The sequence below is a fragment of the Lutra lutra genome, chromosome 2 (assembly GCF_902655055.1).
Source record: "Lutra lutra chromosome 2, mLutLut1.2, whole genome shotgun sequence".
NCBI classification, from domain to species: domain Eukaryota; kingdom Metazoa; phylum Chordata; class Mammalia; order Carnivora; family Mustelidae; genus Lutra; species Lutra lutra.
The window spans coordinates 103,527,229-103,541,648 of NC_062279.1; the positions used below are offsets into that span (position 1 = coordinate 103,527,229).

General features: G+C 39.1%; 1 protein-coding gene across 4 annotated transcripts in view; it reads right to left on the reverse strand.

Moving 5' to 3' along the window:
• The window catches only part of MANBA (mannosidase beta), a 122,075-nt gene that overhangs the window by 39,086 nt on the left and 68,569 nt on the right, over positions 1-14,420 (reverse strand). For all 4 annotated transcript variants that reach the window (XM_047718098.1, XM_047718099.1, XM_047718097.1 and 1 more), the window contains 4 exons: positions 11,765-11,916; positions 9,453-9,570; positions 7,941-8,027; positions 4,277-4,444 (listed from right to left, as the gene is read on the reverse strand). In XM_047718098.1, the coding sequence (XP_047574054.1) occupies positions 4,277-4,444; positions 7,941-8,027; positions 9,453-9,570; positions 11,765-11,916 (525 nt within the window). The remainder of the gene's footprint in view (positions 1-4,276; positions 4,445-7,940; positions 8,028-9,452; positions 9,571-11,764; positions 11,917-14,420) is intronic.

Below are 14,420 nucleotides of genomic sequence, written 5' to 3' on the forward strand. Positions count from 1 at the left end.
GGGTCATGATCCTAGGGTCCTGGGATCGAGCCCCACGTCGGGCTCTCTGCTCCGGAGGGAGCCTGCTCCCCCCCACCCCGCCTGCCTCTCTGCCTACTTGTGATCTTTGTCTGTCAAATAAATAAATACAATCTTTAAAAAAAAAAAAAAAAAGAAATTAGCCAGGAATCTAAACAGACATTTTTTCCAAAGAAGACATACAGATAGCCACTTAGTACATGAAAAGGTACTTAACTAATTATCAGGGAAATGCAAACCAAGACCACAATGATGTATCATCTGACACCTGTTAGGATGGCTATTATCAAAAAGATAAGAGATAACAAATGTTGGGGCGCCTGGGTGGCTCAGTGGGTTAAGCCGCTGCCTTCGGCTCAGGTCATGATCCCAGAGTCCTGGGATCGAGTCCCGCATCGGGCTCGCTGCTCAGCAGGAAGCCTGCTTCCCTTCCTCTCTCTCTGCCTGCCTCTGCCTACTTGTGATCTCTCTCTGTCAAATAAATAAATAAAATCTTAAAAAAAAAAAAAAGAGATAACAAATGTTAGCAAGGATGTGGAGAAAAGGGAACCCTGTGCTTTGTTGATGGGAATGTAAATTGGTATAGTCACTAAGGAAAACAATATGGAGGATACCTAAAAAATTAAATGTAGAACTACCATGTGATCAAGCAATTCTAGTCATGGATATTTACCTGAAAAAAAGTAAAAAAACACTCAAAGAGATATATGCACCCCCATATTCACTGTGGCATTATTTATAATAACCAAGATACTATAACAATCGAAATGTTCATTGATGAATGGATAAAGAAAATGTAACACACACACACACACACACACACACACACACACACACACACACACAATGGAATATGACTCAGCCATAATAAAGAATGAAATCTTGGAGCACCTGGGTGGCTCAGTCAGTTGAGTATCCAACTTTTGATTTCAGGTCAGGTCATGATCTCAGGCTCAAGGTATCCAGCCCTGCACGTGGCTCTATGCGGGGCATGGAGCCTGCTTGGAATTCTCTCTCTCCCTCTCCCTCTGCCCCTCCCCACTCGTGATCACTCTTTCTCTCTTAAAAAAAGGTGGGGGGGGGGGATGAAATCTTGCCATTTGTGACAACACAGATGGACTTTGAGGGCATTATACTAAGTGAAATAAGTCAGAGAACAGCAAATATTGTATGATCTCACCTATATGTGGAATCTAAAAACAACAAAAACAAGCTCATGGAAAGAGAACAGACTGATGGTTGCCAGAGGTGTGAGGTGGGAGGTGAGTGAAACGTGAAGGTAGTCAAAAAAATGAAAAGAAAAAGTAAAAGTCTCTATGTCTCTTGGGAAGGATGGAAGGAAGGAGAGGAGAGGGCAGGGGAGGGGAGAGGAGGGAGAGAGGGACGAACGGTGGAAGGAAGAAAGGAAGGGAGGAAGGAGGGGAGGGAGGAAGGAAGGGAAAGGAAGAGAGGAAGGGAAGGAAGGAAGGAAAGGGAAGCGGGGAGAGAGGGAGGAAGGAAAATAGGAAGAAAGAAAAATAGAAAAGAAATATCCATAGAACAGCTGAGCCTTCTCTGTGCCTTTTTCTCCCTGCCTATGGAAATTGTCTGGTAATTCCAGAAATTACCAGATGTCTGATAATTCCAGACATCCACAATGGACGCACGCGTGCACACACACACAGACTCACAAGAATAAGAGCAACTTCCACATTCAAACATTATTTGCACTGACAATCCTGGAGTCTCTCAGCCTGTACAACTTGTCTACTTACAGCCTAATCTACAAAGCATGTTTATTTACACAGAAATCTTCTAAGTTCTAGGTGAAATGCTATGTTCCTAGGAAACATAAATATCCATAGTTCCAGAAATTGTAAACCCAAATTGGATAATAACTTCAGAAGAAATGAAATATATGAGGCAGAAGATCACTTTTGCTCCCACAAAGGCAATGGGCCCAGAATGTTTTATGGGTGAATTTGTCTCAGTAAAACCGGTAATCTGTATTTTATTTAAATTGTCCCTGGACTATAAAAACAACAACAAATGGCTCCTAACTCATTCTGTGCAGGCAGCATATGCACATACACATATACCAACCTGGGTTCTCTAGGCTAAATCTGTCTCACAAAAATGTTTTTTTTTTTAATTTTTTTTTCCAGTGTTCCAAAATTCATTGTTTATGCACCACACCCACTGCTCCATGCAATACGTGGCCTCCTTAATACCCACCAACAGGCTCATCCCACCCCCTTCTTCCCCCTCCAAAACCCTCAGTTTTTTTCTCAAACTGAGGGTTTTGTCTCTCACGGTTTGTCTCCCGCTCCGATTTCCCCCAACTCACTTCTCCTCTCCACTTTCCCAGTGTCCTCCGTGTTATTCCTTATGTTCCACAAGTAAGTGAAACCATATGATAATTGACTCTCTCTGCTTGACTTATTTCACTCAGCATAATCTCTTCCAGTCCCATCCATATTGATACAAAAGTTTGGTATTCATCCTTTCTGATGGAGGCATAATACTCCATTGTATATATGGACCACATCTTCTTTTTTTTTTTTAAGATTTTATTTATTTATTTGACAGACAGAGATCACAAGTAGGCAGAGAGGCAGGCAGAGAGAGAGGAGGAAGCAGGCTCCCCGCAGAGCAGAGAGCCCGATGCGGGACTCGATCCCAGGACCCTGAGATCATGACCTGAACTGAAGGCAGCGGCTTAACCCACTGAGCCACCCAGGCGCCCCTGGACCATATCTTCTTTATCCATTCATCTGTTGAAGGGCATCTTGGTTCTTTCCAGAGTTTGGTGACTGTGGCCATTGCCACTATGAACACTGGGGTACAGTTGGCCCTTCTTTTCACTACATCTGTATCTTTGGGATAAATACCCAGTAGTGCAATTGCAGGGTCATAGGGCAGCTCTATTTTTAATTTCTTAAGGAATCTCCACACTGTTTTCCAAAGTGGCTATACTAACTTGCTTTCCCACCAACCATTTAAGAGGGTTCTCCTTTCTCTACATTCTCTCCAACACTTGTTGTTCACTGTCTTGTTAATTTTGGCCATTCTAACTGGTGTAAGGTGGTATCTCGATGTGGTTTTGATTTGAATCTCCCTGATGGCTAACAATGATGAACACTTTTCCATGTGTCTGTTAGCCATTTGTATGTCTTTTTTGGAGAAATGTCTGTTCATGTCTTCTGCCCATTTTTTGATGTGATTATCTGTTTTGTGTGTGTTGAGTTTGACGAGTTCTTTATAGATCTTGGATATCAGCCCTTTGTCTGTAGTGTCATTTGCGAATATCTTCTCTCATTCCATGGGTTACCTCTTTGTTTCACAAAAAATTTTGTTTAGATAGAGTTTTTTAAAATACTCAATATAAATGAGACCCAGCATTCATTTGCTATTACCATAGTCCCCTCTTCTCTCTTTATGAACCTCATCAACTCTACTTAATTTTTTAAAACAGATTTGGCTCCTCTAGGCATTTGAGTTTACAATTCCTACCACAGACTGAGTTTGCTTATGAACATAAATTTTTAAATTCTAACCAAAATATTAGCAAATCAAATCTAGCACAGAATAAAAGAATAAAGCATTATAGCTAAACAGAGTTTATACTAGAACTAGTCTCTCATCAGGAAAGTAATTCACAGAATTCATTATATTTATTGAGAACAAGAAAGGAAGGGAGAAAGAAAGGAAGGAAGGAAGGAAGAAAGAAAGAAAGAGGGAAGGAAGGAAAAAGTAGCATATGGATAAGTCATCCAAAGTAGAAATTCTCGACATTTGGGGTTCCATAGATGGGCTCCAGAAAAGAGTACATGACAATCTGCAGATGTAAACACCATATTAGTGTATGTGTGGTGAGTGCCACAGATTAAGTTCATCCTCAAAGAAGCCCATAACCCATAAATCCATTCACGTGCTGCAGCATTACAATGGACTGTTCTGTATGAAAATGGTATTATTGAAGGTTGCTCTAAAAAAGGGTACAGGGCACCTGGGTGGCTCAGTTGGTTAAGCAACTACCTTCAGCTCAGGTCATGATCCTGGAGTCCCAGGATCGAGTCCCGCATCGGGCTCCCTGCTCCACGGGGAGTCTGCTTCTCCCTCTGACCTTCTCCCCTCTCATGCTCTCTCTCACTTGTCTCTCAAATAAATAAGTAAAAATCTTTTAGGGGGGGTACAAAAACATACTACACCAATATTCCAACTGATCCATTTTCAAAACACGTTCTTAAATTCTATTGCATGAGAAATCATTACTTACAGCCAAGACAATCTTTCGAATATTCTTCACGTACAGTACCACATAGTCCTTGATGTAGGTATGCAGTTCTCTGGCAGGGATATTATACCAATTCGTCATCAGCGCTGCTTCATTTTCATTATTTCCACCCCAAATGATGATGGAGGGATGATATTTCAGTCTCCTGATCTAAAATTTCAGAAAACATAAAACAATTTTCCAATGATCAACAAGGAAAAAAAGCCTCAGAGCTGTAATGATTCATAAAATGATAGCCACTGCATTTTTGCACATAAATTCTTATGTACAGAAAACTCATTAGAAAATGGCTTGTAACATTACCTGCAGGAATACATGTTAAGAAATCTGATTCTTTTTACCTAGATTTTATAAACACCAGTAAGATAGGGTTCCTCTTCTCTACTGTATAAAACCAGAATATAATCCCTTTTATTAAAAAAAGAAAAATAAATCAACCTCATTGTTATCTGACTTGCCACAAAAAAAGGCTCTAAGAAATACAAGAGGCAGGAGACATTACATTACAGAGGAGTTTTTCAACAGCAAGATGGAGTTTTGTGTGAAGAAACAAATGAGGGAGAACAACCAGTTCTGCAGAAAGAGGGATTGAGGGGTTGTCATGGTCTCCACTGAGATCAGAAAACCACAAGGACAGCTAGAGAGGGTTTTACAAACCAAGAGAGTTCCCAGAGAAACTCTGTAAGTTAAAGACAAATATGTGAAATATTCTAAAGGAAAAAGGATGAGGACATCAAGAGGATATCTCCAGGGCACCTGGGTGGCTCATCAAGTTAAAGCCTCTCCCTTCGGCTCAGGTCACAGTCTCAGGGTCCTGGGATCGAGTCCCGCATAGGGCTCTCCGCTTGGCAGGGAGCCTGCTTCCTCTTCTCTCTCTCTCTGCCTGCCTCTCTGCCTACTAGTGATCTCTGTCAAATAAATAAATAAAAATCTTAAAAAAAAAAAAAAGAGGATATCTCCAGAAACAACTATCACTGTCATGTCCTGAGAAATCAACTAAGGTTAAGTCAGTTACTGAATATATCTGAACATAGAAGAAGAAATTAGAGAATCTGTCTGAAAATCTTGCAGCCCTAAGAACTGAGCCTGCGTGACCTGGGCTCTCTGTGACCAGCCCTACACAAAGGTGGAAGGATCCAGTTCTTCGGATACACCGGGAGATGGACTCCGGCAGAAGAGGGCAGTTAAATCTCTTGGAGAACACAGTGAGTCAATGATCAAGAGAAATTCCTCTGGAACCCATTTTAGCAAAATAACCATATTGGTATTTATAGCTTCTCTTCCATGAAATGCACAATTAGAGTGATGGATCCCAGCTGATGTTCTCACTGTGGCCTCCATTCAAGATGCCAAGTATCTCCTACATGACACAGAGATCCATTAAGGATACGTGCATTAAAGGGATTTATCTCATTCTTAAAAATTACAGCCTTGTGTTTTTCTAACCCAGCCTTATGAATACTATTTCCTTTATTTGCCTCTGTGCATGCCCAGGTACGTGACGGCTACTACCAAGTGTGACTGGCACAAGAACACAAATACTCAGGCGTCTGGGTGGCTCAGCTGGTTGAGCAACTGCCTTCAGCTCAGGTCATGATCCCGGACTTCCAGGATCGAGTCCCGCATCGGGCTCCCAGCTCCATGGGGAGTCTGCTTCTCCCTCTGACCTTCTCCTCTCTCATGCTCTCTCTCACATTCTCTCTCAAATAAAAAAATAAAATCTTTAAAAAAAAAAAAAAAAGAACACAAATACTCAAGAGGCAGAAAGCTCCAGTGACTCTGTGCTACACATACCCTTCAAACTGACTTAGAATTTTTGATAAGCTTTCCTTTAAAATTTTAACAAAGTCTTCATAAAAAGCTCACCTGTTTAATAATACATAAAAGAATTGAAGGCACATAGACACCATAATTTATTTATTTGTATGAGAAAAAAATGTTTAAAAAAATGAAATGTCTGCAACCTACATAACTATAATTAATATTTTTTAAGCTCATCTATCCATCCATCCTCCTGATGAAAAACCTGGCCCAGTAGTGCGGATACAGAGAGGAACAGTCCCCGAGGCCGCGGGGAGATTACAAACTTGCAGAGGAAACAAAACATTGAGCAAGTGATTCAAAGTGTGGTATAGGTCATATAGGGCAAATTTTGTGATCTAGACTTGCCAATATAGAAAGATATTCCCCCCCCCAGAGAAATTCATGCTCAAGGTAGGACGTGACAGAAGAAAATGAGAGAGGTGGTCAGGAAGAGGGTGCTTGATGGGGCCAGGGACACCAGCAGAGACAGGAAATGCCTGGTGTCTATCTGGAGGACTCAGCAAGAGATGATTCATTTGTACTTTTTAAACCTTTTTTAAAAACATAAAACACAGGGGCGCCTGGGTGGCTCAGTGGGTTAAAGCCTCTGCCTTCGGCTCAGGTCATGATCCCAGGGTCCTGGGATTGAGCCCCGAGTCGGGCCCTCTGCTCAGCAGGGAGCCTGCTTCCCCCACCCCCTCTTTCTCTGCCTGTCTCTCTGCCTACTTGTGATCTCTGTCAAATAAATAAATAAAACCTTTAAAAAAATAAAAAATAAAACACAGATATAAAAAAAATTATGACATAGTAAATTACTATAACACAATCACCCTCGTAACCACCACCCAGATCAAGAAAGATAACCCCAGAAGCCCTCATACACCCCTTTCTAATTATAGTCCTTTCCTGCACCCAACAGTAACCACTATCTTGAGTATTACAGTAACCACTTCCTTCCATTTCTTTTGGTTTTCCATGCAAATGTACATCCACAGACATTGTAACAATGAAATCACAGATTTTTAACTTGCTTGATGGTTTATCATGGAATTTAACTTGCTTGATGGATTTCAATCCACTGACATTCTTATCCTTATTGGATTTCAAATGGTTCCATTTTTGGTTCGTGAGAATCTCATCAAAGTTCTTTTAACATATCTGTGATAATGTCGTTGGTATCTCTATGTCCAAATATTCCAGGGTCATCTATTACACTTCCTGCCCCAGACCTGGAATCGGCCATTTGTCTAAGAACCCCTTCTCTTAATGGGAAGAGTTATTTCAATAGAAGGATACACCATATTATTAGGTTGTCCTAGTCCTTTTTGATGGACACAGCTAGGTTATAATCACTCCCTTGCACTTACAGATCTATAAATAGAAGTGTGTACATATGGTATGCAAAAGAAATCAAGGAGTCAAGAATCACTTTAAATTTTTGACCTGAGAAACACGAAGACTGGCTTTGCCATTTCTCGAGTTGGGGGAAACAGCAGGGAAAGCAGGTTGGGAGATGGTAATGCAAGTTTGGTTCAGATATGTTACACTGGAGATGACTATGAAACCTCCCAGAAGAGGCTCCAAGTAGGCAGCTGGATAGAAGAACCAGGAATCCAGCAGATATGTCAGAACTGGGGATAAATCTGAAAGTCACCAGCATAGAGGTGGTGTTAAAGCCACGAGACTGGGTGGAATCAACTAGGAAGTCAATTATCTGACTGATTTTCATGGGATTTAGTAAGGAGAACAAAAACACACACAAAAATAAAAAATGAGGAGAGGTTTAACGAAAGGCAAATGAAACAAAAGCATTTTCCTTCTTCTTGGAATGGTAATGACATACCTGGTAAGCAACTTCTGCTCTCACCGAATTTAGGAAGTCCCGATTGGTTGGATAAAGGGCACAGGCGAACATAAAATCCTGCCATACCTATCAAACCAATAAAGAGCAGTAAAGAACTTCCATGGACTTTATTACACAGAAAGAAATTCTTCATTTTGAACTCTGGGGAATTATCTTTCAGGCAAATGAAAAAACAAATTAGCCTGATGAGTGTAACCATTCGAACACTACTATGATTAAGGCAGTGGGAGAGGCTCTCATACAGACCTCACGACTTTCCAGAACAGCATAAAACTGTGGGGGGAACCCAAGAGAAGAAAATGTTAAGTAGGGAGAAAAGAAAGAGAAGGAAAAGGAATTCAAAGAAGGAAACAGTGAGTGTGTTGAGGGGAACATGAAATTTGAAAAGAACCTTCCCCCAGCTCCTCCTCACTTGCAACACTTTAATTTTCACTGGGAATTTACTGTTGAGAGATGGGCCAGATTGTTCATAAAAGAACTAACTTTTCATGGCCAAAAGGATTACTACATGGACATTTTTTAATGAAGCCACATTAAGTTCTTTTTTCTTTCTTTCTTTACCTCTCTCTTTCTTGAGAGACAGACTGTGTGTGTGAGTGGGGGACGGGGGGTGGCACAGAGGGAGAGAGAGAGAGAATCCCAAGCAGGCTCTGAATGATGCAGGGCTCGATATCACGACCCTGGGATCATGACCTAAGCCAAAGGCAGACGCTTAACCAATGGAGCCCCCCAGGTACCCCACGTAAGTTCATTTCTAGAGAGGCTGTTATTACACAGTGGTTAAGGGCCCAGGCCCTAAATCAGTCGACTGAGTCAGAACCTTGGTGCCACCACATACACTGTGTGGGTTTGGGAAGGTTATTTCACCTCTCTTCCACTTGTCCATTTCCTTACTGGTAAAATGGGGATGGAGAACAGCAGTAACTACTTCATAGGATGAGCACTGAGAACAATGCCTGATCCTCAGTAAGTATTATAGAACACTGTGACACTATCATGACCATCAGGACTGCCAATATTGTAATTACTATTCTTCTATGGAGTGCTTTATATTTTAGAACTATAACACCAGAACTAAAAGATTTTATTTCCTGTGCTTAACCCTCACCAATGCAAAACATGCCTGGAGTACTTAGTAGCAATATTAAGCATAGCTTTTCTTTACTGAATTTTATTATTTTCTTCTCTCTAGGTCTTGTTAAATCTCCTTCAATTTAAAATTTTTAAATATGTTTATGCATACCCTTATATCAAAAAGAAAATTACAAATACAGAATGCCTACCACTTAAAAATAATTAAATAATTGTGATATTTACCATCAACTATGGTTCTGGGTTTGCAAGATGCCATTTATTCCTTTGCAAAAAAACAGAGTATCAGTGCTGGCTCTGAGAAAAGAAGGAACGAGCCATAGCACCCACTCAGAACACAGGTACTCAAAGTGAGGATATAGTAACATATCAATCAATAAAATGCTGTCGACTACCCACCATTATTCCTAGTTCATCACAGAGTCTATAGAATTCATCCTGCTCATAAATTCCTCCTCCCCAGACCCGGAGAGTATTCATGTTAGCATCCACAGCAGACTGCAGAAGGAGCCGTAACCTATAGAAGAAATTGTAAAAATAAGTGTTAATATGAAAATCTGGGGATGTTTAAAAAAAGATTTTAAAAACACATGGTGGGGACCACCTGGGTGGCTCAGTCGGTTAAGCATCTGCCTTCGGCTCAGGTCACAATCCCGGGGTCCTGTTTGGAGGCCCGCATCGGGCTCTTTGCTCAGCAGGGACCCTGCTTCTCCCTCTCCCTCTGCCTACCACTCACCCTGCTTGTGTTCTCCCTCTGTCAAATAAAAAAATAAATGAAATCTTTACACAAAAAAACACACATGGTGGTTGATAAAAATATGTTTCAAAACTCTTTTAGAAAAACATGTTCTAAAATTATGGTTTGGATATAACGCTAGGTGAAGAAAGTGAGACAAAATTATATAAACATTAACTGCAACCACATAAACAAACCTGGAAAAATTGTGGGTTATATCTTTTCTCTGCCCTCTAAATTCACACTGTTATCATACTGCTTTTGAAACTAAAATTTTTATTAGTAATTCTTATAGAAAAACATGTTGTAAACCTTAGGAAGTATGAGCTGATTTTATACAACCATTTCAAATTGTAAGACAAAAACCAAAGTTTGCATAGTAGTACCCAGCTTACTCTTATTTCCTTTTTTTCAATTCCTCCAGTCCAGTCCAGAATTTCCTCAATTTACGGCGGGATTATATTCCAATTGGTCCATTGGAAATTGAAAATATTCTAAGTCAAAAATGCATTTAACACACCTAACCTACCGAACATCCCACCTTAACCCTCACCTACCTTAGATGTGCTCAGAACACTTACATTAGCCTGCAGTTAGACAAAATCATCTACCACATAGTCTAGTTTATAATAAAGTATTGATATCTCATGTAACAGATTGAATACTGTACTGAAAGTGAAACACAGAATGGGTATATGGGTACAGAATGGTTGTGACCATATCGGTTGTTGACCCTCAGTCTGGCGTGGCTGACTGGGAGGCTGCAGCTTCTGCCACAGCCCAGCATCACAAGGGAATCCTATACCATTGTTAGTCCAGGACAAGATCAAAATTCAAAATATAATTTCTACAGAATATGTATCATTTTTACACCATGATAAAGTTAAAAAGTCATGTCGAACCATCGTGGGCACCAGCTATTCCTCTTTCTCTAGTAAATTAAATTTCCGTTCTGATTCTTCCAATTCCTATTCACATTACCCACAGGAAAATGTATAGCCACTCTAAGAACATCTATTCTGCATTTCTAGAACAGAGCCCAGAGAGGAACCAAGAAGCCCCCAACCACTGGCCAGCCAAGGACCCAGAGTGTTGGGCTTCAACAGGTATACTAGTTGGCCCAGCTGTACTGAACAGTCACTGCCCAAATCAGCCAAATGGGAGGAGCCAGAAGACGAAAAGGAAAAGAAGCAGCAAATTATGTGTCTATGTCGGGAGAATAATTCCATTTTCATGTGAAATTCAAGACAATATGTTTAAAGTAAAAGCAAATTACTACAACATTTGGCAAACTCTAAACACCAAATAATATGGTACAATGCATATTTATAAATATGTAAATAAGTTAACTGTAATGTAAATGTAAATAAGTAAACTTCCCAAAGTTTATTTTTACTATCACAAAGACAGTTTATAATCACAAACAGGAAATATTATTCTCTTGTGAAGTGTTATTCTCAGAGCTTCAGATAAACACTTTAAATTTTCTTCTAGATTTAAAACTGTAAAGCTTTTTTGGTTCCTTTTACTAAGGTAAAAGTAAAGGAATATACAAATAGAATGAAGAAGGAAATACGGGTTTCCATTTTTAAAAAAGAATGCACAGAAATATTTAAGGTATTTTTTGAAAAATTTAAAAAAAAACAAATTTAATCTTTTTTTTTTCAGGGACTAAGTATCCAAAATGTGCATTAGTCATTTTCTTGTTCCTCCAGAGGAAATATATAATAGTTTTCTAAAAATTGGATGGTTTCAGCAGTCTCAAGTCACTTAGCTGTTAAGACTATCTATAGCTTGTGAAAATGGAATGTATGATTTAAAAATCCTTTCCATTCTAAAGTTTCCATCATCCTAGAATTCTGTCTTACCTCTCAGTTCCTTCCACTGCAACCAAAGAAAACAAAAATGAGTAATTCTTTAGCTTTGGGGGCTTTTAATAAAAAGAAAAGTAAGAAATAAAAAAATCGTAACTTACAAGTCAGAGGTTACTCGATCCTGGAATGAATCTGCTGGGATCCAGTTCGAGCCTTTCAGAAATATGGGCAATCCATTAATTTTGAAATAGAAACTCAGACCTTGAGATCCTTCAATGGGCTCTTCTATAAGTTCCACTGTCCTAAAATAAACCTTTTATGAACAAAATTAAACAATGAATATCAAATTTAAAACATAAACAAGAGATTTTTTTTTAAAGATTTTATTTATTTGACAGACAGAGTTCACAAGTAGAAAGAGAGGTAGGCGGGGGCTGGGGGGTAGGAAGCAGGCTCCCCTCTGAGCAGAGAGCATGATGTGGGGCTCAATCCCAGAACCCTGAGACCATGACCTGAGCCAAAGGCAGAGGCTTAACCCACTAAGCCACCCAGGTGCCCGCAAGAGATTTTATTTTTAAAAAGGAAAGCAAATTTCTGAACAATTTACATGAACATATTTAATGTTAATTTCCTACTTGCTATGAAGCATTTAATGTAGAAGTACATATTTCAGAAAAATATATATATAATTATTGCCAGATTCTATCTTTTAATAGATATAAAATATAGAACTATTAAAGAGGAAATATATTCTAGTCTTCCTCATGAAACAGGCATTTGTAATTCCATCAAAAGAAATATATTTGAAGGGTGCCTGGGTGGCTCAGTTGGTTAAGCATCTGACTCTCAATTTCAGTTCAGGTCATGATCTCAGGGTTGTGAGATCGAGCCCCAGGTTAGGCACAGCATGGAGACTGCTTGGGATTCTCTAACCTCCTCTGACCCCCACTCAAATAAATAAATAATCTCTTTTATAAAAAAAAGAAATATATTTGAAGATAACATTTCAAAGTTAGAACAAAAATTTATACTATTTCACAAAAGCAAGGGAGAAATCCTGCCAGTTAAACTACGCATCCCGAATTTTAGAAAAACACTCTCATTTCAGTGTTAACATGTGCCAAAATGTGCATCTTAGAATCAAAGACATATAGCACAGGGTATTTCACAATTTAACAACTTACCAATCTTAATAGCACATTAGTGTAAAAATCATTTTGTTTAACGGGCAATTTAATCCCAACTAATCATCATATTAAACTCGATGTTTGAGAGAGCTCCAGATATGTAAGTGGTGTTCCAACTGGAAGAGAGAATAGGAGCACACACTCCAATGTTATAACCACTGTGTGAGAAGAAGCTGAGACCTTTGTCCCTAGGACACTCTAGCCAGGTTAAGCAGGAGCAGTTAAGCACGAGCAGCAAGACTCCAGATAGAGAAGACTGAGGTTTTTATCCAAATCTTCATTCCTTTCAGCCATAAACTGGATCAAGGAATGAGGAACGTGGTTGTACACCAATGAAGCCTAGCCTTGAACCAAGATTATGCTTTTCTTCTCTAATTAAAATAAATAAATGAATTAATCAACTTATTCTACGAAATAAAAGTGCTCACCATTCTTCTATTTTCTTACCCTTGCCCTTATTACTCTGACATGACAAAAAGATATGAATTAACTTTATGAGAAGACACAGAATAAGGCTTGGTTGAGGAGGACCTTGACATGGAATTACCATACCTGCTTTAGGGTTGCAAATGTAAAAAATGTAAGGTGATTTTTATAGATAACTTTGAAAACACTTTGAGGGGTAGATTCAAATATCTAGAACAGCAGTTCTTTAAGTATGGCTGGGGACTACATGGGATCCCTTGGAATCCCATAGGAGATCCTTGTGTTCGAAACTATTTCCATAGTAAAGCTAAAATATTATTTGCCTTTTTCACTCTCTCACTCTTCTGAATGTATGGCCTTTCCAGAAACTACATGATGTGTGATGATATCACTTTTTTGGCTAATGGAATGCATGCTTGCATATTCTGGTGTGTTCTACTTCTACGGCAGAGGTTTAATATTTAAAGAGGTGAGTTTTCAGAGATTAACCCAGTTTGTTCTCAGCTTCTACTGTGTTCTTAGTAGTGGTGTCTGGTTATTCCTGCTATAATCTCTGTAACCTCACTGTCATTCAATAAATTCTCCTTTTGAATCTCAAAGTTTCCCTTGCAACCTACACAGAAACACAAAAGAATTAGGTACCATTTGTTAACTTGTTTCACAGTAGTATTTTTAAGTTTTCAAATGAAAACGAATGTTAATTTTAATTGAAATTCATTTTACAGTTCAGAATTTTTTATTCTAAGAAATTATTTCAAATATGCTTTTTCTTAAGTTTGAGTTGCAACTAGAAGACTAACACTCTCAACCTACCTTATATTGTCTCCATTTAAAAAATGCTGGAAAAAATGAAATTGACATATCAGAGTTTTCTTTCTCTTTTTTTTTTTTAAAGTAGGCTCCACAACCAATGTGGAGCCCAATGCAGGGCTTGAACTCACAACCTTGAGATCAAGACCTGCACTGGCATCAAGAGTTGAATGCTTAACCAAGTGAGGCACCCAGGTGCCCAACATTATTAGAGTTTGCTAATTCATGGAAGGGAAGAACCTACTCCAAAGAAACTGGGTAAAATTACAAATGAGTAATGGAATTGTGATGAAATCCATATTTCCCTCAACTTTATAACTGTTAATAATTTATCTTACTGTGCCTTATGCAATGTAACATTTTAAAAACAATACTTATGGTGCCAGCTAAATTG